The sequence below is a fragment of the Sorex fumeus genome, unplaced genomic scaffold (genome assembly GCF_029834395.1).
Source record: "Sorex fumeus unplaced genomic scaffold, SorFum_2.1 ptg000034l, whole genome shotgun sequence".
In the NCBI taxonomy this organism is placed as follows: domain Eukaryota; kingdom Metazoa; phylum Chordata; class Mammalia; order Eulipotyphla; family Soricidae; genus Sorex; species Sorex fumeus.
In genome coordinates this window covers 33,067,271-33,092,522 of record NW_026606091.1, presented here as the reverse complement: position 1 = coordinate 33,092,522, position 25,252 = coordinate 33,067,271, and the positions used below count along the sequence as shown (strand labels likewise).

At 54.8% G+C, this 25,252-nt stretch overlaps 1 protein-coding gene across 1 annotated transcript; it reads right to left on the bottom strand.

Moving 5' to 3' along the window:
- Positions 1 to 766: 766 nt before the first annotated feature.
- On the bottom strand, positions 767 to 25,195 carry LOC130026480 (polypeptide N-acetylgalactosaminyltransferase 12-like). The gene is made up of 10 exons (XM_056117321.1): positions 24,810 to 25,195; positions 15,407 to 15,576; positions 14,166 to 14,355; positions 12,406 to 12,591; positions 9,510 to 9,627; positions 7,294 to 7,470; positions 6,020 to 6,151; positions 4,348 to 4,461; positions 2,653 to 2,799; positions 767 to 904 (listed from the first exon to the last, which is right to left on the bottom strand). The coding sequence occupies exons 1-10, from the start codon at positions 25,193 to 25,195 to the stop codon at positions 767 to 769; spliced, it is 1,758 nt and encodes a 585-aa protein (XP_055973296.1).
- Between the last annotated feature and the right edge of the window lie 57 nt (positions 25,196 to 25,252).

Below are 25,252 nucleotides of genomic sequence, written 5' to 3'. Positions count from 1 at the left end.
TTCTCTTCTCCAGGAGACTGACAAAGAAGTGGGTGTGGCCTCCACCAAAATAAATAACTAAATAGCCTTTTTTTTTTTCTTTTCGGGTCACACCTGGCACAGGGGTTACTACTGGCTCTGCACTCAGAAATTACCCCTGGCGGTGCTCAGGAGACCATATAGGATGCTGGGAATCGAACCCGGATCGGCCGCGTGCAAGGCAAACGCCCTACCCTCTGTGCTATCGCTTCAGCCCCACTAAATAGTCTTTTTATTAAATACGTAAATACGTGAGTAATCTCTCAATGCCCAGAAGGAACTAATGCCAGATTCCTAGATTTTACCTATCTACAGGGAGGAAACACCCAACCCAGCGTGTGAGGTAGTACCAAGGGATGCAAAGTACAAGCCGTGAGTCTGATTTCCTGGGAACTCATGCAGACATGCCCTGGGAACTACTGCAAATACCAACTTGAATTATATACCTCTTTTCTAGAGGAAATAAAACAACACAATAGGAAAAAATAATAGAAAAATATTTGAAAATTTTAATTCCCTGAAAACCACGAGTGAACATTTGATGGTTACTGAAAACGGGGGTATTTGGGAACCGTGGCAAGTGTTTCCAAACCAGTACCAAGTGCATTCACATTATGCACCGAATCCCACCCCACCTTAACCTACGGCATCGGAGGCAGGCAGCTGAGTGGGCGCTCTGTCGGGGAGCCCGGCCCCTCTCTGCTGGACCCAGGGGCTAGGGCCCTCACTTCCAGTGTGCTCCCGCCTGTCATAGCATCTGTTCCTGGAAGAACCACTGCTGACGGCTTGAGAGGGTGCAGTCCCGTAAGAGTGGGACAAACTTGTCGTTGGATTCCTTCTCGGCCTGAACACATTTCTTCGACTGTTCGTGAAACAAAGAACCATCCTAGGAAAGATCACAGGCAATTTCAGAGAATGACAAGTGATTGCTCACAGGATTTTTCCTGAAAATGTGTTCTTGCAGGGCCGGATCAATAGTACAGCAGGGAGAGCATTTGCCTTTCACACGGCTGAACCGGGTTCGATCCCTGGCATCCCATATGGTCCCCCAAGCACTGCCAGGAGTCGTTCCTGATTGCGGAGCCAGGAGTAACCACTGAGCATCGCCAGGTGTGGCCCCCAAACAAAAAAAATAAAATTTGAAAATAATTTTTTTTAAAATGTTTTCCTAAGCCTGTGGATCTTTTTTTTTTTTGTCCTTTCAGAAATATATATATATAGAAATGTCTGCACTGGGTGAAGGAACCCAGAAGGTCTGGGGCACGGAGGTACAGCCTGTCATACAGCCTCCCTCTCACCCAAGAATCATCACCCTTCCAGACTCCACTTCTCATTCCTAACTGTAACATTTTTCTACCAGAAAATGTCCTCTACTTTCTTCTCATACATAGAATGAACCCTTTGTAAGTATGACAGAAGAATCTTCCCATCCCTGGGGCCAGGCTGAGAACGAATCCAAGGAAAGAGGACAGGTTTTTTGGGTTTTTTTTTTGGTTATTTTTCCTTTTTCATTCTTATTATTTGTCTCCTCTTCAGTGCTCAAACCGTGCTTGAATGAGCCAAAGGTACAGCCGAATTACAAATCACCTCAAGAGTCCACAGCAGAGGGGGTCACAGCCTAAGGGACCTAGTGCCTCTTGGGCCTGCATCCACTGCCCGCTCCAAATCCACGGTGATGGAGAACAGACCCCAGCAGGGGTAGTGTACACTGCAAGGAACATTTCTGTGGGGGGTGGGATGTTCGGGTCCTCGGGGGTCACTTCTAGAGGGGCCTGGGTACCAGAGGTGGTGCCAGGGATTGAACCAGGGATGGCTGCCCACAGGACAAGCACCTTAGTAAATCCCTGCCTGGCCCTGTGCTACAAGTGACCACTCAGCGCCCCTGCCTGGGCTTGACAGCTTCCAAGGAAGCTGCCGGCTATCCACCAAGTCCTTCCTAGAGTTGGCCAAAGCTTTGGGTACTGCCCTCGTTTTATTTGGTTCACCTCTTAAGTTATTTATTTACTGGAGGGGGTCCTCCAGACCACTCTTAGGATAGAAAACAGTGGAGATTTGGGCCAAGCAGGCCATCTGCTTGAATGCTAAGAACTGAGGAGGTGATGCTTAGGTCCTGCAGTGCTGGGGGCCACCAGGGCCATCCCAGTGATGCTCAGGACCTCCAGGGCTGCAAATGGTGAAGCTCAGGAGGGGCCACGTGGGATAAATCCAGGGCTGGGTGTGTGCTTTGGTGACCCCTGTAACCATCTCCCTGCCGCTCCCCCTGATTCTAGAGCTGGGGAAAATGGGGGTGAGGTTTACAGAAGTAGAACAGTTTCCCCACCACCCCAACCCTCCCCCTGCAGGATCTGCCCTCACATCTGCTTTAAGGAGACCCCATTCCCGCAGCAGCAGCAGCAGCAGCCCCCAGGCTGGTCTCAATCCCCGCCCAGCCCCCAGCAACTTCAAGTGAACAAGAGAAGACAGGCAAAGCATTAGGGATCCTGCAAGACAAAGGCCCCAACAGTTCCCCATCCCACCCCACCCCCATTCCCAGGTGTCCCTTATCCCAGCATGCCTGGTGCCCGCTCCTCCCTGAGACTTCCAGGGTCTACTACAGCCCCAAGTCTGACAGCATGGATGACACTGCCCACTCACCGGGCGCAGGAGGAAGTAGTGGTTCTCGGGGACCGGGTACTGGCAGAGCTCCATGATCAGGCTCTCCCCGCCCGCCTCCACCGCCACGCACCCCTCAGGTTGGTGGGTGTTGTAGCGGATCTCCTTCCGGGATGTATACTCGAAGAACTGCAAAGGAGCCGTCCGTGGGTAACGGTTACTGTCGGCCATGGAGGAATGGACGGACACCAGGCGGGATCAGAGCGCAGGGGCCAGGCAGAGAGCCTGAGTGTCCAGTCTTGAGGGTCTGTGAGTGACTGGCCAGAGTTCCCCAAGGTCCCCTTCTCATGCTCTGCTTCTTCCCTGGGTGTTTGAGACCCCACGCTGTCCCTACCCTTGAGCTGGCCAGAAAATGGACGGTTTCAGTAGCCGAGTGGGCAACTCTGAGGCCTGAGCTGCCCTTTCTCTTCTCTGGGCTTTTCTGCCTCTTCCCGGCAAACTTGAGGGAGTTTGATCCAAGGCAATGGCACCGTGGAATCACTAAAATGTCCTGTGCAGGCATGAACTGCACTGCCAGGGAGAGGGCAGGCCTGGGTCACACAGGGAGACAGGGTGCTGGAATCGAGCCTCTCCGGCCAAGTAGGTGCCCTCCTGAGCCGACCCAGATCTGCAGGGTTTTCCTTTTTGTTGCTCTAACTGTAGGTATTGGTGCACGGTTAGTCATAACTGCACAAACGGGTTTCTCTGGGTCCTATCTGGCACTGCTTGCTTCGTTTTCTATTTCCCAGATGTTCTACAATGAGTCTGTATTACCTTTGCAGGCAGAGAATCAGTTCATCTCACCGCTCCAGAATTACATGGTGCAGGGCCAGAGGGATAATACAGTGGAGAGGGTGTTAGCCTTGCTGACCTGAGTTCAATCCCTGGCATCCCATATGGTCCCCTGAGCACTGCCAGGAGTGATTCCTGAGTGCAGAGCCAGGAGTAACCCCTGAGTAACCCCAGGTGTGACTCAAAAACAAAAATAAAAACAAACAAAGAACTACATGATGTGACCCACCAAGAGGCCAAAAGGCACAATATTCCCAAAAAAGACATCTGAGCATGCATGGATCATGCAAGAGGAAATCATCAAATATAAACCATAAACATACAATGATGACAACTAGTTAAAAAAAAGAAGCCAGAGTCTGTGCATAGGAGAAAGAGGGACAAGAAACTCATCTTCATCCAAAGGCGGTTTCTCCAGGTCCTCTCAGGCACATTTGCTTCACTTTCTATTTCTCAAATATTTTTACAATGAGTCTCTATTACCTTTATAAATTGAAGAGGTCAAATATTCACTTTTTAAAAAACACACATAGATGTGCTGAAAGTAGATAAAGGACCAAACATAATGGCCTCTCAGTACTGTACTGCAAACCATAATGCCCAAAAGCAGAGAGAGAGTAAGAAGGAAATTGTCTGCCATAGAGGCAGGGGATAGGGGTGGTGGGAGGGATATTGGGAACATTGGTGGTGGAAAATGAGCACTGGCGGAGGGATGGGTGTTTGATCATTGTATGACTGAAACTCAATCATGAAAGCCCTGTAACTGTATACCACAGTGATTCAATAAAAAAAAATTAAAAAACAACAACACACATAGATTTTCCCCAATTTCCCTCTTTAAGAGGCTCCCAAGACCTTGAACCCAGGGCCCCCTGCTGCCTTTTTCCAGAGAGAAGCGTCGCCTACCTGGTTCTGGCCCAGGCCGTGACAGGTGTACAGAATGACCTGGTGCCCCACAATCTGGTTCTCATCAGGAGGATTATAGTCAAAGCAGAGTCCTTGCAGTCCTTTATTCTGGAGCTACCAAGAAACATAAGGGGAGTTTCCAGTTCAGGTTTACACACAACTGAGTCAACCCAGGATGCTGCGGGAGGAGAAACGGAGTGAGGAGGGCCCGGCACAAGAACCAGGCCCAAAAGTAAGAGCTTCTGGGACCTGAGCGATAGTACAGCAGGTCAGATGGCTGGGCTTGCACATGGACAAACCCCAGCACCCCACAGGTCCTCCTGAGCACCGCCAAGAGTGATCCCTGAGCGCAGAGCCAGGAGTAAATCCCTGAGCACCGCCAGGCATGGCCCCCACACCAAAAATAAACAAATAAGTAAATAAGAGCTTCCTTAATTTATTCATTTTGGATTATTTTTTGGGGGGGGAGGAGGGGACCATCACATCTAGCAATGCTCAGGGCTTACTTCTGGCTCTGTGCTCAGAGATCACACCTGGTGGTGCTTGGTGGGGAATCTTATGGGGTGCTGGGGATAGTGCCCAGTTTGGTCACGTGCAAAGGCCTGAAGAGCATCATGCCCCATCATCCCCTCCAGGGCTGCGCTTGGACAAAAGAGAAATGCAGTGGGACGGGGTGGGGTGGGGATGCAGGAGACAGAGGCAGGGCGAGCAAGAGTGACACACTCCCTGGGGCAGGCAGCCCACGACGGCCTCCTGATCCTCTCGGCACCTCGGGAGACCTGGACACTTCACAGTGGCCAAGGATTTGATCGTATTCAAAGCCCGCTGGGCTCTGACCAAAGGGCTTCCAGAATGGGGGAAGCAGCGTCGCCCAGCCGTGCAGCCCAGGAGAGGGGAGTCTCTACCTTGGCGTGATTTCTCTCCAGAGTGAATGGCACTGGGGCCGGAGAGGGTCTGGGGGGTGAGGGCACTTGCCAGGCAGGCAACCAAGCCCCAGTCTGATGCCAGCACCATCATGAGTCACCACTGAGCACCACCGGGTGAAGCCCAACCCCAACCCCCACAGCCCAAATACTTTCCATTTGTGTGCAGGGGTTTGGAGGTGGGGCGGAACGGGTGTTTAGGCCATACTTCGAGGTACTCAAGGGCCACTCCTGATGGTGTTCAGGGGACCACGTCTGGCACCGGGGATCAAACTAGGGTTGGCCACACAGAGGGCAAAGCTTAACCTTAACCCCGGGACTATCTCTCTGCCCCCCCCCCCAAAGAATTCTTTTCTCTTTCTTTTGGTGAACAACAGAAGTGACTCTCCTTTTCCTGCCCCATCCTCCTGTACCCCCCCACTGGTCCCCAAGGACCCCTGCGGTGGGAATGACTAACTGGCCCAGACACTGAGACTCGGGTGTGAAGTGATGTGATGGGTAGAGGTGGTGTGGAGAGTCCAGGCAAGCCTCAGTCTCCTCATGCACAAAATCACAGGCAGAACCTGACTCTCGTTCACATGCTCCCACGTGAGCGAGCTGAGAGCCAAACCCAGCCGGGGGAGGGGAAGAGCCAGGGGATACAACAGGGGAGGGCCGGGGCTGGGGAGCACAAGGGACCCCACCGAGGACCTGCCCCATGCAGGGCGTGGGGACCCTGCTGGCAGCCCCCCCGGGCGCAGCCCTCTCACCATCCCGAAGCAGCCGGGCCGGTCCTCGGGCACGTGCAGCTCAGGATACACGTTCTCCAGGAACCACCTGAAGTCCTTACACTTGAGCTTCTCACGGAGCTGCTGCCTCTCGGTCACGTCGCCAAAGGACTCCTGAGGGGGGTCCATGCGGTCAGCCTGAAGGTCCTCCACAGTCCCCCACTCCACCCCACCCCAGTCCTGGGGCGTGACGATGCCCCCAAGCCCCAGCTGTGCAGGTGTGGGTGGGTGCCTAGGGAGAGAGCTGTGGCAGCCGGGGTACCACCCCCCCCCACACACACACATGTGCGCGCACACACACACACACACACAGGGTTCCCCGTTGCCCAGCTCCAGCCTGGGGAAACCCAGTGCACCTCGATGGTCATGAAGCACCTAGGACATGATGGGAGCCCCAAACCCCCAGCCCTGTGGGCATCCCTGGACACACAGCACTTCTTCAATGGGACAGATTGAGGAAGGCTGGCTGAGGTAGACACGCATGCAAAGCCAAGAGACGGGGCTGGGATGAGATGAGATAGCACACATATGCATGACCCATCCCCGGCACCACACACACACACACACACACACACACACACATACATACTCTGTGTTGAAGAGATAGCTCAACGGTCAAGAGCACAAACAGGAGGCCCAGGTCCGAGTCCCGGCACGGCAGGGAACCCCCAGCACTGAGTCAAGGAAAGATGCCAAGCACCTCCAGGTGGGGGTCCAAAGTAAAAAGGAACCAGAGAGCTCGTGCAAAGGGCAGGGCGCTTGCCTGGCAGGTGGCCACCCTGCCCTGGTCCCTGCCACCTCATTTGGTTCCCAGAAAAAAATCACCAGGCATGATCCCTGAGTGCAGAGCCAGGAAGAGGCCCTGGCGACCATGGCATGGGGCCTGACCTCCCCTCCATGACAGAAATACCCACGATCTGAAGAACATGCAGTGGCTGGAGGTAGCCGAAACCCAGCCCTGATTTTCCTAGAAGCAACAAGCTCAGGGTCCCCCAACCTGGGGTGGGCAGCAAGAGCTGCTGGGTGTGACTCTCAAGGCCGGGTGGGCATCAAGAGACATCAGCAGAGGATCATCACAACCATGGAGGAATCAAGCAGTCCCCCACTGGCCTCACCAAGGCCCACCGCAGCTTCTGCCTCCGGAAGTGGATGTGCGGGCATGGAGGGTGGAGGGAGGAGGGAAGAGGAAGGGGGGGGGTTGGTTCTGAGGAGGCCTGCAGGGGTGAAGGCAGACGGGGCGGGCGGGAGGAGCTCACCAGGCGTGCGTGGGGGTTGCGGTGGTAGAAGAGCTCCTTGAACTCATCCAGCCACACTTCGGCAGCGCGGACACTGTTGGCCAGAGCCTTTTTGCGTGAGTAGGGAGCTTGCTTGGGGAAGACGTGGCCGACGTGTGAGCAGGGGTGCGTCTCCAGGGTCCCACCGCACTGCCAGATCTGCAGGGCAGAGGAGTGGCTGGGTGAGGGGAGCGGGTCCATCGGCACGGCTTTCCCTTGAGGACAGAGGCCGGGCACCAAGCATCACCCAAAGAGACACTGCCAAGACTGCACCCTCCAGGGCATGAAACAGGCGACCCCCCCCACCCCACTCCTCACCCCACCACCCATCCCTGCCTCACCCACCCCCATGCACACGCGGGCTCCAGAACGCAGCCAAAGAACAAGGGAGCGGCCCCAAGGTCTAGCCACCAGAACCAAGACCACAAGCCCATGCACTGCTTGCTCATGCGCAGGGCTCACAGGGCCCAGAGTGGGCCCGGCCAGGAGCCCGTGGGTGGGTGACAGTCCACACGGGCGGATTACCTGATCTCCTAGCCAGAGAAGAGAGGAAAGCAGCTAGGAAGGAGAGAAGTTGGGAAGGGAGAAAGAGGAACTGCCAGACACAGGAAGAGCAGCCTGGCACCTGGAGGAGAGGCAGAAAGACCATTAAAAGCACACCTCAAAACCCAACGAGGTAGACTCATGCAAGGGCAGAGGGGTGTGAACCACCACACCCCACCACTGGCCCCCAGGATGAACCATCCAGAAAAGCAGCTGAAGCGCTGGAGACAGAGTACAATGGGGTTGGGCACCTGCCTTGCATGTACCTGACCCAGGTTCAGTTTCTGGCAGCTCCGACCATCCCCTGAGCACCGCCAGGAGTGAGCCCTGAGTTTGGGTTTCAACCAAATTAAAAAAGAAAATTTTTTTTGAAAAAAAAAAGACCCAAAAGGACAGTACCTTACGATGGGAGAAGGAAAGCCCTGCGTGGAAGATAAAATTTCTATTTGGTTCACTCTTTATGCAAAGCTGGGATGTTCTATTACTTAAAAAAAAAAAAAATTCCAGGGGCCAGAACACTAGTACAGCGAGTAGAGCATACTGCCTGGTATGGGGCCAACCCGGTTCAATCCACGGCATCCCATATGGTCCCCCGAGCACAGATAGGAGTCATCTCTGAGGGTAGAGCCCGGTGTATCCCCTGAGAACCACTGTGTGTGGCCCCAAAACAAAACAAGCAAGCAGAAAAGATGAAAAAATTTCTCACAAAAATTAAACAGAGGGGCTGGAGCGATAGCACAGTGGGTAGGGCGTTTGCCTTGCACGGGGCTGACCCAAGTTTGATTCCCAGCATCCCATATGGTCCCCCAAGCACCGCCAGGAGTAATTTCTGAGCACAGAGCCAGGAGGAACTCCTGAGCATCGCAGGGTGTGACCCAAAAAGCCAAAAAAAAAATTACACAATAATTTTTAACATCATCAAAAAGCATGACCAATGGCATATGGTCTTGAAATGTAATATGCCAGACACAAGTTCATTGGGAATCCCACGGAAATGGCGGGGGTTCTCACAGAACTGTCACTCGGGGATTCTGAGGGCAGAGGGCGGCCTCAGGGGGTGCGCGCGTTTAGAATGTGACTCTTGCTCCTGCCTGCACGTCCAGCCACTGAACCTGACCCCTTTAACAAGCTCTCCCGAGAATTCTTCTCGGTGTCAAACTCTGAATGTCACCCTGCTATCTACATACAGAGGCGACTTCCTAAAGACTCAGCAAGCCTGGCGACCAAAGGTGGACCAGGAGGCAGGATGCTGTGTCTGGGGCCAACCTCGGCCCAGGGCAGCAGAGGGAAAGAAAAGAACCAGGGGACCTAGGAGGTTCCTTCCCTGCCTCCTGCTTTTCTAGTTAAAAGCACGTTCTGTGAGAAGGTCAGATGAGAGAAGCACATATATAGGCTGTCCACGTGTCCACTCTCAGGACACTGGACAAAAGGCCAAGGCGGGGGAAAGCCCAACAGGTTTTCATGAAATCCAGAGAGACAGAGGCATGGGGAGAGAGAGAGAGAGAGAGAGAGAGAGAGAGAGAGAGAGAGAGAGACAGACAGACAGACAGACAGACAGCCATGCACGGCTACAGAAAGAGACAGAGACAGACACAGAGCCACAAGAGAGCGACAGGAGAGGCTAAACACGCACCAGGGGAGACTAGAACACTTACCCGAAAGGAGAATTCGAGGTTTTCTCCGCCCCAAACTTCCATTCCTGTATCATAAGACCCCAGATACTGAAAATATTTCTTACTCACAGCAAACAGCCCACCAGCCATTGTCGGGGACCTGGAAGAGTTGCAACACCTGCGTCTCAGTGCCAGCCGCAGGAACCCTTACCCAGGGCTGATCTGCCTTCATCAGTCTGGGAGCACTGGTGGTGGGGGGGCTCTGCTGGGAGTCCTAGCTGGGGAAGCTCCCAGACCCCTCCAAATAATCACAGAACTGCGTGTGATGCATGTGCTCACGAGGGGTCAAGGGCAGGGACAGCTGTTCCAGGGCGGAGAGGGTACAGGCCCGGGGCTTGTCCAGTACAGAGGAATGAACGGTGCTGGGAAGGCCTCACCATGGGCAAAGTCTAAGCATGAGAGGACCCCGGCAGCTGCAGATGGACCCGGAGAGAGCACATGGCTGGGAGGGTGGCGGGGTGGGCGGTGGTGGTGGTCTCACAGCAGAGCCCAGGCACTCACAGATGCAGCTGGGGGCTGCTGGAGGCCATGAAAGATGATTCTAGCACATTTCCCTGAAGCCCTCGATTCTGGCGTCTTCCCCGGCCCCCAGAGGTGGCTCAGGTCAAAAGCTGGAAGGGAAGCACCCCAGAGTGCAGATGTGGGTGTGGGAAACTGGTGGCAGCCGGGTCCCTGCGGTGGCACTGGGGGGTCCTCCCAGCACTGCAGGCTCAGAGTACACGGGGAAAGGCCAGTGGGACTCCTTGGTGGGGGATGGAAGAACAGGAGGGAGGGAAGACCAAGGAAGGGAGAGAAGAGAGAGAAAAGGGAGGGAGAGAAGGAGGGAGGGAGAGAGAGAGAGGGAGAGAGAGAGGAAGGAAGGAAGGAAGGAAGGAAGGAAGGAAGGAAGGAAGGAAGGAGGGGGGAGGGAAGGAGGGAAGGAGGGAAGGAGGGCAAAGGGAGGGAGGAAGGGAGGGAGGGAAGGAAGGAAGGAAGGAAGGAAGGAAGGAAGGAAGGAAGGAAGGAAGGAAGGAAGAAGGGAAGGAGGGAAAAGGGAGGGAGGAAGGGAGGGAGGGAGGGAGAGAGGGAAGGAAGGAAGGAAGGAAGGAAGGAAGGAAGGAAGGAAGGAAGGAAGGAAGGGAGGGAAGGAGAGAGGGAGGGAGGGAGGGGTGCCAGCATGAGAGCACTTTCACATGACTTTAGGGTATAAGACTAGGGAACAGGGTGACTAAAACATGCAAGAAAGCTGAGATGATGTGTGGAGTTCATGCACAATTCAATCAGCTAATCAGTGGCTGAATAAATAGCAGTACTCCTACATTAAAAAAAAAAAACTGAGATGAGACTGTGGGAGGGGCAGGCAACTGACCATGAAGCTGCTGCATTTGTCCATGTGTGTGGGTGTGTGGACATGTCTTCATATGTGTGCACTGGGGGAGGGGTTGGAGGGAGGGAGTATGTCTCGACATCACAGGCTGCATCTGTGACCTGACACGTGATCCCTCCTCCTCTGCCTCAGTCTCTAAATCTGCTGTGTGAGGGGCAATGCCAGCGGCCCCCCAGTGGCCACTCCAGCAATCCGGGTGTCACCCTCAATCCGTCCTTTTTCCCAGATGTCAATCAGGTTCTCCAAATCCCCCCACCGCCCCTGAGGTCCCCCCACCCCCCAGTCTCAGCCTCCGTCTTCTCCTGCGCCCGCATTTCTGACGGGGAAGTCTGCAGAGCCTCCTAACACATGCCTGGTCCCTGCACCCCATCCTGTGCCCACCAGCTCCCTCACCACGAGGCACCAGGAGTAATTCCTGAGTGCAGAGCCAGGAGTAACCCTGAGCCTCAGCAAGTGTGGCCCGAAAACTAAGCCAAACAAATGAAACAGAACGCGAGCAGCCGGGCTCAGACCCAGGCTCACCCACTGACCAACGCTGGCTCTCGGCCGCCCTCACCCTGCGCCCTCACCCATCCCCTAACTGGCTTCAGTCCCACAGAGGCCTGCCACTAAGTGCTCAGAGTCGTCACCATGGAGTCGCCACCTGACCCAGAACCCCACGCCCACTTGGACAGCCGGAAGTGGCAGCCAGCCACCTCGGGCCCTGGAGACTGGCACCAGTCCAGGGGGCAGGGCACCTGTGATATCAGTCCTCCCGGGTGCATGGCACACAACTCCTGGACGGCGGACACACCCACCGGAGGTGAAGGGGCCAACAAAACCGGCCACGTTGACACAAGGCAGAATTATGGGTTCCCAAGGCAAACATCTCGGGACCGGCAAGAAGGCAAACGCGAAGGGACAAAGCGTGGTGGCCTCATTCGCGTGAGGCATCTGGAAGGGGGAAAGTTTTTGTGGGGGTGTGTTAGAGGCCATGGAGCCGTTAGGGGCTGGGATTGACACGCACCGCCTGACGGTTGGAGAGATTCTGCGAGGTCGAGGGAAAAGCGCGCTTGAGTCTCCCAAGTTATATATTTAAGAACGGTCAGAGCAGAACATTTTAGGATACATACTTCACCCTATTTTTATTTATCTTGTCTTGGCTTTGGCTTTGGTACCACACCCGGCAATGCTCGGGAGCAACTTCTGGCTCTGCACTCAGGAATCACTCCTGGCGGTGCTCGGGAAACCATAACAGGGTGCCTGGGGGATCGAACCCAGGGCAAACTCCTGCAAGGCAAGCGCCCTACCCACTGAACTCTCTCTCCAGCCCCCTCACCTTTGTTTTTAAATAAACAAAATAGGCCAATGAATATGAACCCCACACTTAGAGCGGGGTGGGTGTAGAGTAAAAAAATAATCAGCAGATGCTTTAGAACAAAACCAGATGGGGCCCCAGCGAAGCATCCCTGCCCTCCCCCGGGGTGTCTGCTGCAGTTGGGGGTGGGTGTTATGCTCCCAGCCAGTCCTGACCTGATGACATCGATGGGGGACCGCATCCGCTTCCGCTCCCGCTCAGGGACCACGTGCCACGTGAACACCAGCCGCCAGTCAAAGCCACCGATCTGAGGCTCTCCGGAGTTGCCCAGGTACTCAAAAGTGTTCCAGTCAATCACGTCGATCACGGGGCACACCACCGCCGTCTCCTCCTCCCCGATCCTGCAGTGACCACACACACACACACACACACACACACACACACACACCAGATATGGCCAGGGACGGGGTGACCAGGAACGCCCCCCCTTCCAAGCTGTGCTCGCTCCCACTCCACTGAGGGCCAGTGTGTGCCCTCAGGTCCCCTGCTTCTGGACCCTGCATGGCATCGGTCCCCAATGCCACCCTCCAGCCTGGGATTCAGAGGGAGAGCAAGACACTATGATGACTCTGCTCTCAGCCCCTGGCACTGGCTTCGGCCCCTGGGAGTCCAGCTGCCGGGACCCTCTTTGAAGCTGGGGAAGAGAAAGAAGCCATGAAGGGAGCCAGAGTGGGTGAGGACAGGGATGGGGAGGGCAGAGAGCAGCAGGGTGAGGCTGGGGGCCAGATGATGGACACCCACACCTGGGAGAGGAGACAGTGGGTGCGTGTGCTTCCAGAGGCCAGCTGCGCAGACCCTGAACCCCCTCGCATCCTGTCCACGCCATATGGGTGCACAGCCCACCTGGAGGAGTCTGGGGGTGGACGACCCAGTGGCTGACTACAGTGATGCAGCATCAGGAGGGAGGAAGAGGAGGGAGGAAGCTGGGACTGGGGGAGGGGCAGCCTGGAGTGGTTCCCTTCCCCACTGCATTTAAAACCCTTTCAAAGAATGATACTTAAAAGCGTAGTTTAAGACTACAGGGGTAAGAAGATAAAAAATAACCCAGGAGAGGGCCATCTGCTTCCTGTCCATGATTCTGCTCATGGTTTCCTAGTGACGCTAAGGAAGGTGGACGCCAGAGACACAGGACCCCAGGGAAGGTGCCTGCCCGACAGGTGGCTGCCCTGGTTCAATCCCCGGCACCCCATGTGGTCCCCTGAACACCACAAGGAATGATCCCTGAGCAGAGCCAAGAGTAAGCCCTGAGCACTCACGGGTAAGCCCCTTCACACACACAACTCCCCCCTCCAAAAAAAACATACAGGGGCTGGAGCCATAACACAGTGGGTAGGGCTTTTGCCTTCCACGCGGCTGACCCGGGTTTGATTCCCAGAATCCCATAGAATCCCCTGAGCACCACCAGGAATAATTCCTGAGTGCATGAGCCAGGAGTGACCCCCTGCGATTGCCGGGTGCGACCCATAAAAGCAAAAAGTAAATAATAAATAAATACATAAGAGAAATTACTGTGAATCACCATTTCTGTGGGTCCCTTCAGACTTGAGGAGCCCCAGGTAACACAGGTACTGGATGACCTGGGAAAGTCAGCCCAGCATGAAGGAAAGACGACCAAAATGTGCTGCCTAGGGCTGTGATCTGATAAGATCCACACCATCCTGTTCTTGGCCTCTCTGCCCACGGCAGCACTTTTCGATTCAGGCACCTGACCAGCGGCAGTAAAAGCAACTCCCCTGTACCAGCAAGCCGTGGGTACAGCAGCACCTGATGCCCTCGAAGGCACCCAGCCCAGGGTCCCTGATCATGTGACCAGGGATGGAGCCGTGGCCTGAGACTGGGGGACGGGGCAGCCAGGCCGAGCCCGAGGCCCACGGAGCTGGGTCTCCCGTGTTCCCACTGGGCACCGCCCACGCACCTCTGCAGCAGCGGCTCCAGCCAGCCCTCGTGGCACTCGCAGTGGCAGTCCAGGAAGGTGAGGACGTCGCCCTTGGCCCCCGAAGCACCGAGCAACCGGGCACGCACCAGGCCCTCCCTCTTGGTGGCGCGGATGAGGCGCACCTTGGGCAGGTGGGCCAGCTCGGCTTCCAGGCGCTCCTTCAGGTGCTCTGGGGAGGAGAATGGGGCAGCTGGCTCACTCCCGCCCTGCCCGGGCAAGGGAAGGCTGGGATGGAGAACTCTAGAACCACCAGCAACGTTCCCACGTGCCCCCCTTGGACCCAGGCGCCCAGGTCTCAGGACTGTCAGGACTTGGTGCCCAGCTGGCTCTATCAGCATCGCCTCACGCTCACCTGCCCTGCACTCTGTCATGGGCAACGCTGAATGACCCCGAATACTCTCCCCACGATTTCCAGCCGAGCACATGGCCACCACCCCAAAGGCATCAGTCCCCCAGGTTAAGATGTGTGATCCCCAACGCCCCACCTTGTACTCTGAGCACACCAGGAGTGAGCCCTGAGCACAGGGCCAGGAGCAAGCCCAGAGAACCGCCCAGCGGGCCCCAGAACAAACAAGCGAGACTACAGTCCTGAGCGTCCCCTGCAGCCAGGTGTGGCCAGGTGACTGTTCTTCTGCAGGGTGGGAGGTGAGACCCCTACTAGGTGCTGCCCGAGTCCCCTGGACACCCTTCAGGACAGGTGGGAGTGAGAGAGAGAGGGGAGGGGCCAGGCTGGGGCAGCCCAGGGAGCACAGCACCCCAAAGAAGGCGAGTGTTCACCCCTGCCCCCACCCCTGGCCCCCACACCTGCCTCCACACCTGGCCCCCACACCCTCCCTCACAGTTGGCCCCCAACACCTCTCCCCCACCTCTGTCCCCAAGACCTCTCTCTCACACCCACCCCCCAACACCTGCCCTGTACACCTGTTCCCCCATGCCTATAGCCCATACCTATCCCCAACACCTGTCCCCCACACCTGCTCCCACACCTGCCCTCTACAGCCATACCCCAACTGCGAGGAGACGTTCCCTGTTGTCTCCTGTAAATCACTGTTATCTAGAGCCTCCCAGAGAACAGCCCAGCACAGCTTTCAATTAGAACCCGTCCACAGCGAGAACCAGACAGAGCTCAGAGGCAAGAGCAGGGGAGGGGAGGATGGGGGTCAAGGGAGGGCGGGTGGGGGGAGGGGAGGTCAGGGCAGGGTAGAGGGGAGGCCGGGTACCTCTATCACTATAGTCATCCACCAGGATGACCTCCTCCAGCAGGATGTCTGGGGACGTCTCGAGGACACTGTAAACGGTGCGAAGGAGGGTTGACCAAGCTTCGTTATAAAACGCGATGATCACGGACGTCGTTGGCAGACTTTCATAATTGTACTTCTGCTCTCTGCACCTGCAGAAGCAACACAGCCTCAGGGACGGGGAACACCCTGCACCGGGGCATCCCAGGCCTGGCACGGTGCTTCGAAGGACCTCTGAAGGGAACGTCAATCATGGTTGAGACCTGCCATAGAATTTGGCCGCATCTTCTAGAAATGCTTTGCCCTGGAGCCTCCTGGAAGCCTCGGTAGCTCCCAAGAAAGGTTGTACAACAACACCCAAAAAGCCTGAAGTCACTCTGGTAAGGGCAGGCTGGGTCACCCACGAAGTCGTACTGTTGACATGGCCTCCAGGGACAGATGGCCCAATGATGAACCTGGCTCAGACCCAATGCGACAGGGCCATCCCTGGGCCAGGATGGGATCCTCCAGAGCCAAACTTGATGGTGCCCAGGGGGCAGGCAGTGTCCAGGGAGGCACCTGTGTCTTTGCACACGGTCCCCTGACCCTGAGCTCTCTCCCTGGTCTGAGGTTGTGTATTTAAGCTGGGCAGCAACGTTCACAGTTTTGCCACCCAAAACCTAGGCAGGCTCCAAAGACAGGAAGACGGTTCCATCCTCAGGCTGAGCAGGTTTCACCTCTGTCCACTCCCACTTCAACCCCACTGCCCAGCTTCTACTCAGCTCTCTCCTCCTCTGCCTGGCACCCTCCCTGCCCTCCTTCCAGAACCACCTGGAAAAAGCCCTGTGTGGAGAACACCTGTCTGGGGTTGCCGCTCCCTCCGACCGTCTCCCGTTCCTGCATACCACAAACTCATGTCCCCTCCACTCATCCCCTCCTCCCACGCCCCAAGTCTCCTCACAGACACGTTTGACTCATGCGAGGCTTGGGGCTGGGGCACAAGAATGCTCGGGACACGGGTGGACACCACGGGGCAGCCTTGTGGGGAGAGGAGGGGCGGGAACACGTCTGTCTGGCCCAGCTGTCTATGAATCTGCAGGACTCATTCCTGACCCACAGCGTCCCCTCTCTGCCATGACTGACGGCCAACTCTTGGTCTCCAGGCTCTGGAGCTGGGCCTTGCCTGGAAATTTCCAGCTAGGAGTGGCCAGCAGCAAAATGGAGAGAGGAACGGAGGAGCCCTGAGGGGTGCCAGAAGGACCTGGGTTTGAGAGCATGTGGGACTGGCCCCTGGGGCCCAACCAGAGGAGAGACTGGAAATGGGGATGGGAGGTGAGGCCGAAGAGCACTGCTGCGGGAGGCAGGGCAGGCTACAGAGATGGAGGTCCAACTTGGGGTGGGGTGGCACCATGACCTGCTGTGTGCCAGGGCACCCTCCCAGCGGGCCCCTTATCTGCCCCAAACCCAGAACTTCCCAACGGAATCCAGTGCTCCAGAGAGCCAAAGTACCCTCTCCCGTGGACCTTACATCCGGGGGTCAGTGATCTAGAAAGACGCGTATCAAATCATTTCAGAGAGTGATCACGCCAGGAAGCAAACAAGGCCGATGAAACAGACACAGCAGCTACTGGGGCTGGGGAGTGGGATGGGGGTAGGAGGGTTAACTACAGGGCAGGACATCAGGAAGGCTGCTTGGAGGAGGGGATGTTTGGGAAGGGATGTCTGTATAGCCAAGAGGAAAAGTCCAATTCAAAAAAAGTTGGGGAGGTGGGGGGAAAAGTCAACCTCATTCGCATTTCCTGATTTTGATGACGATGCCACAGTACCAAAGGAGAAGGTCTTTGTTCGTAGAGAGCATTTCTGAAGTCACAAGGAATTATTCTCTTTAATAATTCCTCCTTAACTCCTTCCTGAAGGTAAATGATATTACCGCAGCCAGAGAGAAAGAAAAAAAAATAAGTAAACAAGGTGGGGGGGGCGCATTGCAAGGGAAATGAATAATGGATGAATCCAGGGGAAGAAAACATAAGTGAACACCGTACTGTTCTGGCAAATGTCCACCAGGTTTGCATTTTCCAAAATAAACAGTTTTAACACGAAAGGAGAGGGAGGAGGATGCGATGTTTGGCTAAACGCTGAGCCGGGCTGAGCTCTCATTTTCTCGGCTGAGTGAATGACAACGGCTCCCCCGAAGTTCAGGCTTCCACTTTCACCCAAACAGCTGCCCTCCTCCAAAAACATGTCACAGCAAAGGGAAAACATCTATATATTACACGCAAAATACTAACGCCTGCGTCTGGATTAAATGAGCCCTTTAGTCCTAGCTAGACAACACAGGAAAGCTGTGTTAGTGCTGATTCGGGGCCGCGGGAAGGATGAATGCTTTTATGACACAGAGAAGACTGTCTGCAGGGAGCCTGAAAACAAAGACTTTTTTACCAAAAAAAAAAAAAAATTAGAAACTAAATTAAACAATAAGTCTAGCTAAAATTTAGTTTCAAAGAGATTCTAGAAGAAATGAGTGAAAGGAGAGTGACAATAAAGTGTGTTCCCCTTCGTGTTCGTTTGGTGGGGGGGGGCCACATTCGGCAGTGCTCAGGGCTTACTCTTGGCACTGTGCTCTGGGATCACCCCTGATGGTGCTCAGGAATACCTATGGGAATACTGCAATGTAAACCCCGGTTGGTCACATACAAAGCACAGTCACATAAAGTTTATTCCTCTTATAAAACTGTTGCTCAATAAAGTAACAAAATAGGAGACTAACACCCAAGAATAGCAGAGTACCAGGTTTTAAGTACCAGGAGGTTTACTCCATGGCTTGGAGGCCAGCCGCACACACTGGGAGGAAAAACAGCTCAGATAGAGAAGGGAGCACCAAATAAAGGGTGTTGGGAGGATCCTCCCAGGATGGGAGAGGTGTGCTGAGAGTAGACTTTAGACCAAACATGAATGCCACTCAGTGCCTCTTTTGCAAACCACAGCACCCAAAAGGAGAGAGAGAACAAGAGGGAATGCCTTGCCACAGAGTCAGGGTGGGATGGGGGGGATGGAGGGTGGGAGGGATACTGGGATCCGTGGTGGTGGAGAATGGGTACTGGTGGAGGGATGGGTATTCAATCATTGTATAACTGAAACCCAAGCACAAAAATTTGTAAATCTACAACTGTACCTCATAGTGTTTCACTAATAAAAATCTAAATAAAAAAAATTTTTTAAAAACTGTTGTTCAGCCTGAAATCATATTCTTATAATACTGGATTAAAAATGTGGATGTTCTTGTTTTTGATTTTTTTTAATGATGAAAATAAACAGAAGAGCAGGGAAAAAAAACCAAAAAACAAAAACAGCTCCAATTAACCAAACAGAGTTGGGAATGTATGGTCAGTCCCTTCGTGGGTGTTTTTCTGCCGCTCAGTGAACGCCAACACCCTAAGGGCCCTCTTCACAAATACCCAGGGAGGCCTGGCTTTCCATCCCCTTAAATCACAACACCGAGTATCGATTCAGCAACTCCAATCCAGAGCTCTAAGATATTCCTCCCTTCACAGCGAAGGGTTTTTTTCCTTAAGAAACTAATCAGAGATACCCTGGAAGAGCTTGTTGTAAAGACTTTCCTGTTACAACCGCAAGCAGCTGTAAACAATGCCCACCTCCAGCAAGAAAAAGAGCAACAGAGGCAAGGAACCACCCACCTGGAGCAGCAAGGCCACACGAAGAACAGCAGGCATCATCCCAGGCCCATGTATTCGGAGCATTTTATAATAAAAGTGGGGTTGGAGATAGTACAGCAGGGGGAGCATGAGGTCGACCCAGGTCTGATCCCCAGCACTGTAATATGCTCCCCTAAGCACAGGACTAGGAATGAGCCCTGAGCAGGTAGTGGCCCAAAATTAGTAATAATAATAATAGTAGCGGTGGTATTGTCAGGCCGGAGCGATAGCATAGCGGATAGGGCGTTTGCCTTGCACGTGGCTGACCCAGGTTTAATTCCTCCGTCCCTCTTGGAGAGCCCAGCAAGCTACTGAGAGTATTCCGCCCGCACAGCAAAGCCTGGCAAGCTACTCGTGACATATCTGATATACCAAAAACAACAACAAGTCTCACAATGGAGATGTTACTGGTTCCCGCTCAAGAAAACCGATGAACAACAGGACAGTGACAGTGACAATGACAGTAGTATTGACAGTAGAAGGACCAGGAGTCAGTATTGTATTAGCACCCAGGCCGCACATGTGTCGATCCAGTTTGATTCCCAGAACACCACCAGGGTGGCCCTGGAAGGCCCCCACATCACTGGGGTATCCCAGGCAGCCCCAGTATCAGTGTCTAAACAGCATCAAAGCTTCCTGAGACCCTTGCACTGAACCCCCCAGCCCAGCCGGTGGAGAATCAGCAGCAGAACCCTTAGACCTTCTGGGCACCATTGGATTTTTTTTTTTTTTTTGCTTTCTGGGTCACACCTGGCAGTGCTAAGGGGGTACTCTTGGCTCTGCACTCAGGAATTACTACTAGCACTGCTCGGGGGACCCTATGGGATCCCGGGATTTGAGCATTATTCAAAAGCGGCCCCGGACCCCCAGTAAGAAAACAGCAATAATGAAAGAGGATGATGATGCTGTGAAGCCGCATCCCAGGAAGCAGGGCCCGACTGAGGAACAGCGTGAGGCCTGTTCTACAATCAACACAGAGGGCGTGGGGACAGCTCACCCAGCCACAATAAACAAGGGCAAGAAATACGCCACCAATGTGAACAATGGTCAGCAGTGGGTGATGGCAACCTCCGCCTTCTTTGCATATTTTTTTAATAGCATTCTCAAATGGTTCTACAGCAAACATGTGCTGTTCTCATAATCACAAAGAAAGAGCACTTTTTAAAAGCTAGATCCTATTTCTTCAGTAGTCCATTGCCAATGACTTCACTGAGCAGTCATTCTTTTTTTTTTCTTTTTTTTTTTGCTTTTTGGGTCACACCCGGCAATGCTCAGGGGTTAGCCTGGCTCTGCACTCAGGAATCACTCCTGGCGATACTCAGGGGACCATATGGGATGCTGGGATTCGAACCCGGGTCAGACGCATGCAAGGCAAACGCCCTACCCACTGTGCTATCGCTCCAGCCCCAGTCATTCTATTTTCTGCCCTCTCCTTTTTCTCTCTTGGCCTGGGACTTTCTGCCTTTTTCTTTATGCCTGTGGCTTTCTCCTGCCTTAAGTTCAATATACCCTCTTCAGAATGTCTCTAATTTGCTTCCCAGGGGGGAAAAAAAAACAGTTCCCCCTTGTGTACTGATTGATAACAAGCTGTGTGTGTCCATCCATCCAAAGAGGACAGTGAGATTTTGAGTCACGGTTCCGCTCCTGCCTAGGGGACAAAAGAGGTTCAGAGCCAAGTTCACAGAAGTCACAGCAAGCCATGCATTCCTTTCTCTTTTTCTTTTCTTGTTTGGGGGCCACACCCAGGGGTGCTCGGGGCTCTGTGCTCAGGGATCACTCCTGGCAGGACTCAGGGGGCCATAGGTGGTGCCAGAATCAAACCAGGGTTGCCCACACGCCGGATAAGAACCTTATCACCTCAACTATTCTCTCTGGCCATATCCCCAGCATGGTCTGGGGGGCTGTTCTTGGATCTGTGCTCAGAAGTGACCCCTGGCAGTGCTCAGAGATCCCATAAGTGTGCCCGGGTCCCAGCCATTGTGGCCTAGGCAAGGCCCGGGCCTTATCTCCTACCCTATCTCCTGTGCCAGGCTGTGCCTTCTTTAACTTGCTGGTATCGTGTGAGGGAAGGCGCTGACCTGAGTCCTGATCTGTGTTCTGGGCACCTCATAGCAACACTAACACTTCCTGTCCAGAGCTTACATGGAGTGATGCCACTGACCACTGTGTGCGGTGGCCCACTCGCCTTCCTAACAGCCCCAGTGGACTGGAACCCCCATCTCCAGGTGCACTGCCGAGGACTACTTGGACATAAAGAATCAGTGCAGGCACTGGCTGGCCTTGTCTTCTTTTTCTTTGCCAATCATTAGATAAACGCCTTAAAAACAAAAAACGCGCGGCTCCTGCCCAGTGGGTCAGGATACAAGACTGAGCACTGGTGTGTGTCATGTGCCCAGAGTTCTCCTCCTTCCCTCATGCTCTTGGATTTCTCTTTCCAGAACCTGCTCCCCAGTTCTCAGTCAGTTTGTGGGGAGAGGTGTCTGTGGAGGGTTGAACACACACACACACACACACACACACACACACACACGGGTACAGAGATATACATGTGTGAAGACACACAGAGACATAGACACCCAGTGGCATCTAGGACCACAAACCTGGCCTCACTAACCAACGCCTTCCTGACAGATGAGCTGCTCCATTCAAGGGAATCATCTGAAGCCCAACTTTCCTGTACGGATGTAGGATATTTTTTTTTACGTTTGTGTTTTGGGGAGGATGGGAGGCTTCCCCAGCTGTGCTCAGAAGGTTCAGGAGTCCCATGGGCAATGCTGGGCTAACAGGGCCACTATCTGAATTCAAGGGCCAAGGGGTATGACGCTGCTTGGGGCCTGCAAGTCACACTCGGTGGTGTTGGGGGTCCCTAGGGCTGCGAAGCTCAGGGTGGTGATGGGAATGGAACCCAGGCTAGACAAGTGTCAGGCACACGCCCGGACAGGTACACTCTCTCCTGACTCAGGTTGTTCTGTTTCACTTAAGACCGTTTGTATTGGGTTTTCTGTCACTTCCAGTCAAAAGAAACCTAATAAAGGTTCACCTACATGGGAAAGAGCCAGAGCCAAGCTATGCCTGGAACGTTCACAATTCCATGTCTGTGGCAGAACATTATACACCCCGGTACCACCACCGGTTATGTGGGGGGAGGTGTGCGTGGAGAGCTAGCTCACAGGGCTAGAGGCCCTGCTCTGCAAGCAGAAGACCCAAGTTCCATCCCTGTTCAGTTCCCCAAGCATCAGCAAACAGGACCCAAAAACCTACACACACACACACACACACACACACACACACACACACGCACACACGCATGCACACACACAGAGCTTGTGGACTTTCTGGTATGTAGATTTGTGTTTGAGTATATTCTCAGCCACTGGTCCATATGGTACTTTTTTTTTCTTTTCCTCAAAATCTATTTCTCTATCTGGAAATATCTAAAAAGATCCACAGAAAATAGCCCAGCGGGCTGGAGTACATGTTTCCATGCCAGTTTCCGAGCTTCAATCCCCAGCACCACAATGAGCACGGCAGCTGTGTTCCCCAAACAACAACAACAAAATATCCACAGCAAAATGTTAACGGAGTTCTTCCTGAATGGGTAGAGAGACAGGTTGAGAGGTGCATTTTTATTGCTGCTTCTCCAAACGTCTAATGGGAACATTGCACTGCTTTTATCACTCAAATAAAAAATATTCTCCACCCTGAGAGCAGGGAGGGAACAAAGCTGAGTATCTGAGCACTGCCAGGAGTGATGTCTGAGCACAGAGTCATGAGTAAGCCTTAAGCACTATCAGGTGTGGCCAGAGGGAGAGGAAGAGAGGAAGGGAGGAAAGGAAGAAGGGAGGGAGGGACGGAGAAATGGAAGGAGGGAGGAAGGGATGGAAAGAGAAAGAGTGTGCCCAAAAAAATCATACAACAGGAAGTAAGGCCCATGACTTGAATAAATCCATCCTGGTTTGATCCTCTGCACTGCATATGTTCCCAAGCCCCCACCAGGAGGGACCCCAGAGCACAGAGTCAGGAGTAAGCCCTGAGCACAGTCAGCTGTACTCCCTCCCCTGACCTCAACACGAAACAAAACAGTTCAGGGTTGTAGATCGGCTTTTCTACTCTGGTTAGACTGGACCTTCCCTGGGGCCCTCCCTCCTGCCGTATTCTCCACTCGTGACCCACCCTCTGCCCAGTCCACTCCCCAGGCTCACACCTGTTCCACCCCACACCCCACAAGTGCACTCCCGATGTGCCATTCTAGATTCTCAGGCTATGTCTTGAGACCTGTAGCAACTATTGGTCCCAACCCACACAGAAGCTGGGCCTGGAGATTTGGGCTGATGGAGCCTGACTCAGACAGTGTCCCTGCGGCGGACACTGGCAAGCCCAGAGGCCCCGCTGCAGAATCAAAGGCAGGCTGCAGACACATTCCTTATCCCGCTGGGTTCGGATTAACCTCCCTGGGTAAATACAAGAGCAGGATCTACACCCAAATCCTGACAGGACCCATGGCGGCACATCACCATGGAGACGGGATATCATAAGGCCCATGGGTCATCCAGTGCTTTTCAAAGAGTCACAACTGAAGCCATACAGGAAGCAGAACCAGGAAAAGACAGACTTTATGACTGATCTCTGGCTCACAATCAGAAGCAGCTTCAAAAGGAAAACGAGGAAAGAAAGAAAACCGGCAACGAGGAAAGAAAGAAAAGCTGGTGAGAACTGGGAAAACCCAATGCAGGCCCATACACTGGGTTTTTGTTTTTGTTTTTATTATTAACTCCTAAAAACTTTATTTCTACTTGTTCCTTATTTTGCAAACGGGGGAAACTGAGGCTCAAAGAGGCCACGCAAGAGGCTCAAGAACACAGAGCTGCTGGACAAATGAGCCAGGATCCACTCTGGCAACCCCAGCCTTTGTCCCAGGCACCACCACTTAGAATTCCATGAGCACGGCCAGGAGCACGCCCTGGGGTAGGGGTGGGGGGGTACCGGCCCAACTACCAAACAGTTGAGGAGAGGGGGTGCCTCCAACAGGGGCCTGGAAGATCCCAGCCAGCGGACAGGAGGAGAAGGCAGGGCAGGAGGATGTCCCTTCTTCCCCGGGAACTAGGCTTCCCAGCACAGGGACTTGATCTTGTGTACCCCCCCCCCCCCCCAAAGAGCTGGGTCCCGGTCCCGAGTCCCCACCCGCATCTCCCTCCTGCGGCCTCGTTCTCCACCAGAGGGACGCCAGAAGCTGCCGCCTGGGACTTTTTTCCTCACCTGCCGGGCATGCCCGTCTCTTCTAGGAAGTTCTGGGCACCGGCTGGCACACACGGAAATGAATGGGGCACGTCTCAACCGCTAGGCTCCCAGATAGCGTCGCCGCAGCGACAGCTGCCTGGGGGCTCAGAAGAGCACCCGGAAGGGGAGTCTGGCCTTCAACGGGTCTGCTTAAGCGGGACCCACGTCCGAGACCGTTAACGACAACCTTTTTTTTTGGAGGGAGCTGCAGGTGTGGGCGTGTCCAAGAGCCCAGCTAGCAACAGAGGCGCCCACTTCGGAGACCGTCCTGTCTCCGGTGCTCCCCAACTTCCTCCCCCCGGCGGGGCCGCGACAGGGCTCCGCGAGAGGGCCCTGTCACGGCCCCGCTCGGACGACAGGTGGGGTGACGGCCGGCGTGGGGGTGGGGTGGGGGGCGGGGGCGCGCCCAGACTCACAGCGGGTTCCAGCGCTCGGGCAGGCGGCGGTGCAGCGAGATGCGGTCGCTGAGGTAGATGTTGATCTGGTGCTGCCGCACGCTCTCCTCCTGCAGCCGCAGCTCCTCGCCCTGCAGCGAGAGCCGCACCGCCTCGCCCTGCGCGCCCAGCGCGTTCGGGGCCACGGGCGGCCGGGGCAGGACCGGGGCGCGCCGCGCCGCGGAGCGGGAGGCGCGCGGCGGTGCCACGAACCCCGGGGAGCCGAGCCGCGGGCGCCCCAGCGAGCCCAGCCCGGCCAGCGCCAGCAGCAGCGCCAGCGCCGGCAGCAGCAGCAGCAGCAGCAGCAGCCCCCCTCGGCCGCGCCGCAGCCCCCGCGGGCAGCCCCGCCACCGCGCGCAGCCCCACATGCGCCCGCCAGCCGCGACCCGCGCTCGGCGCGCCCCCGAGGCGCGGGCGGGCGGGGG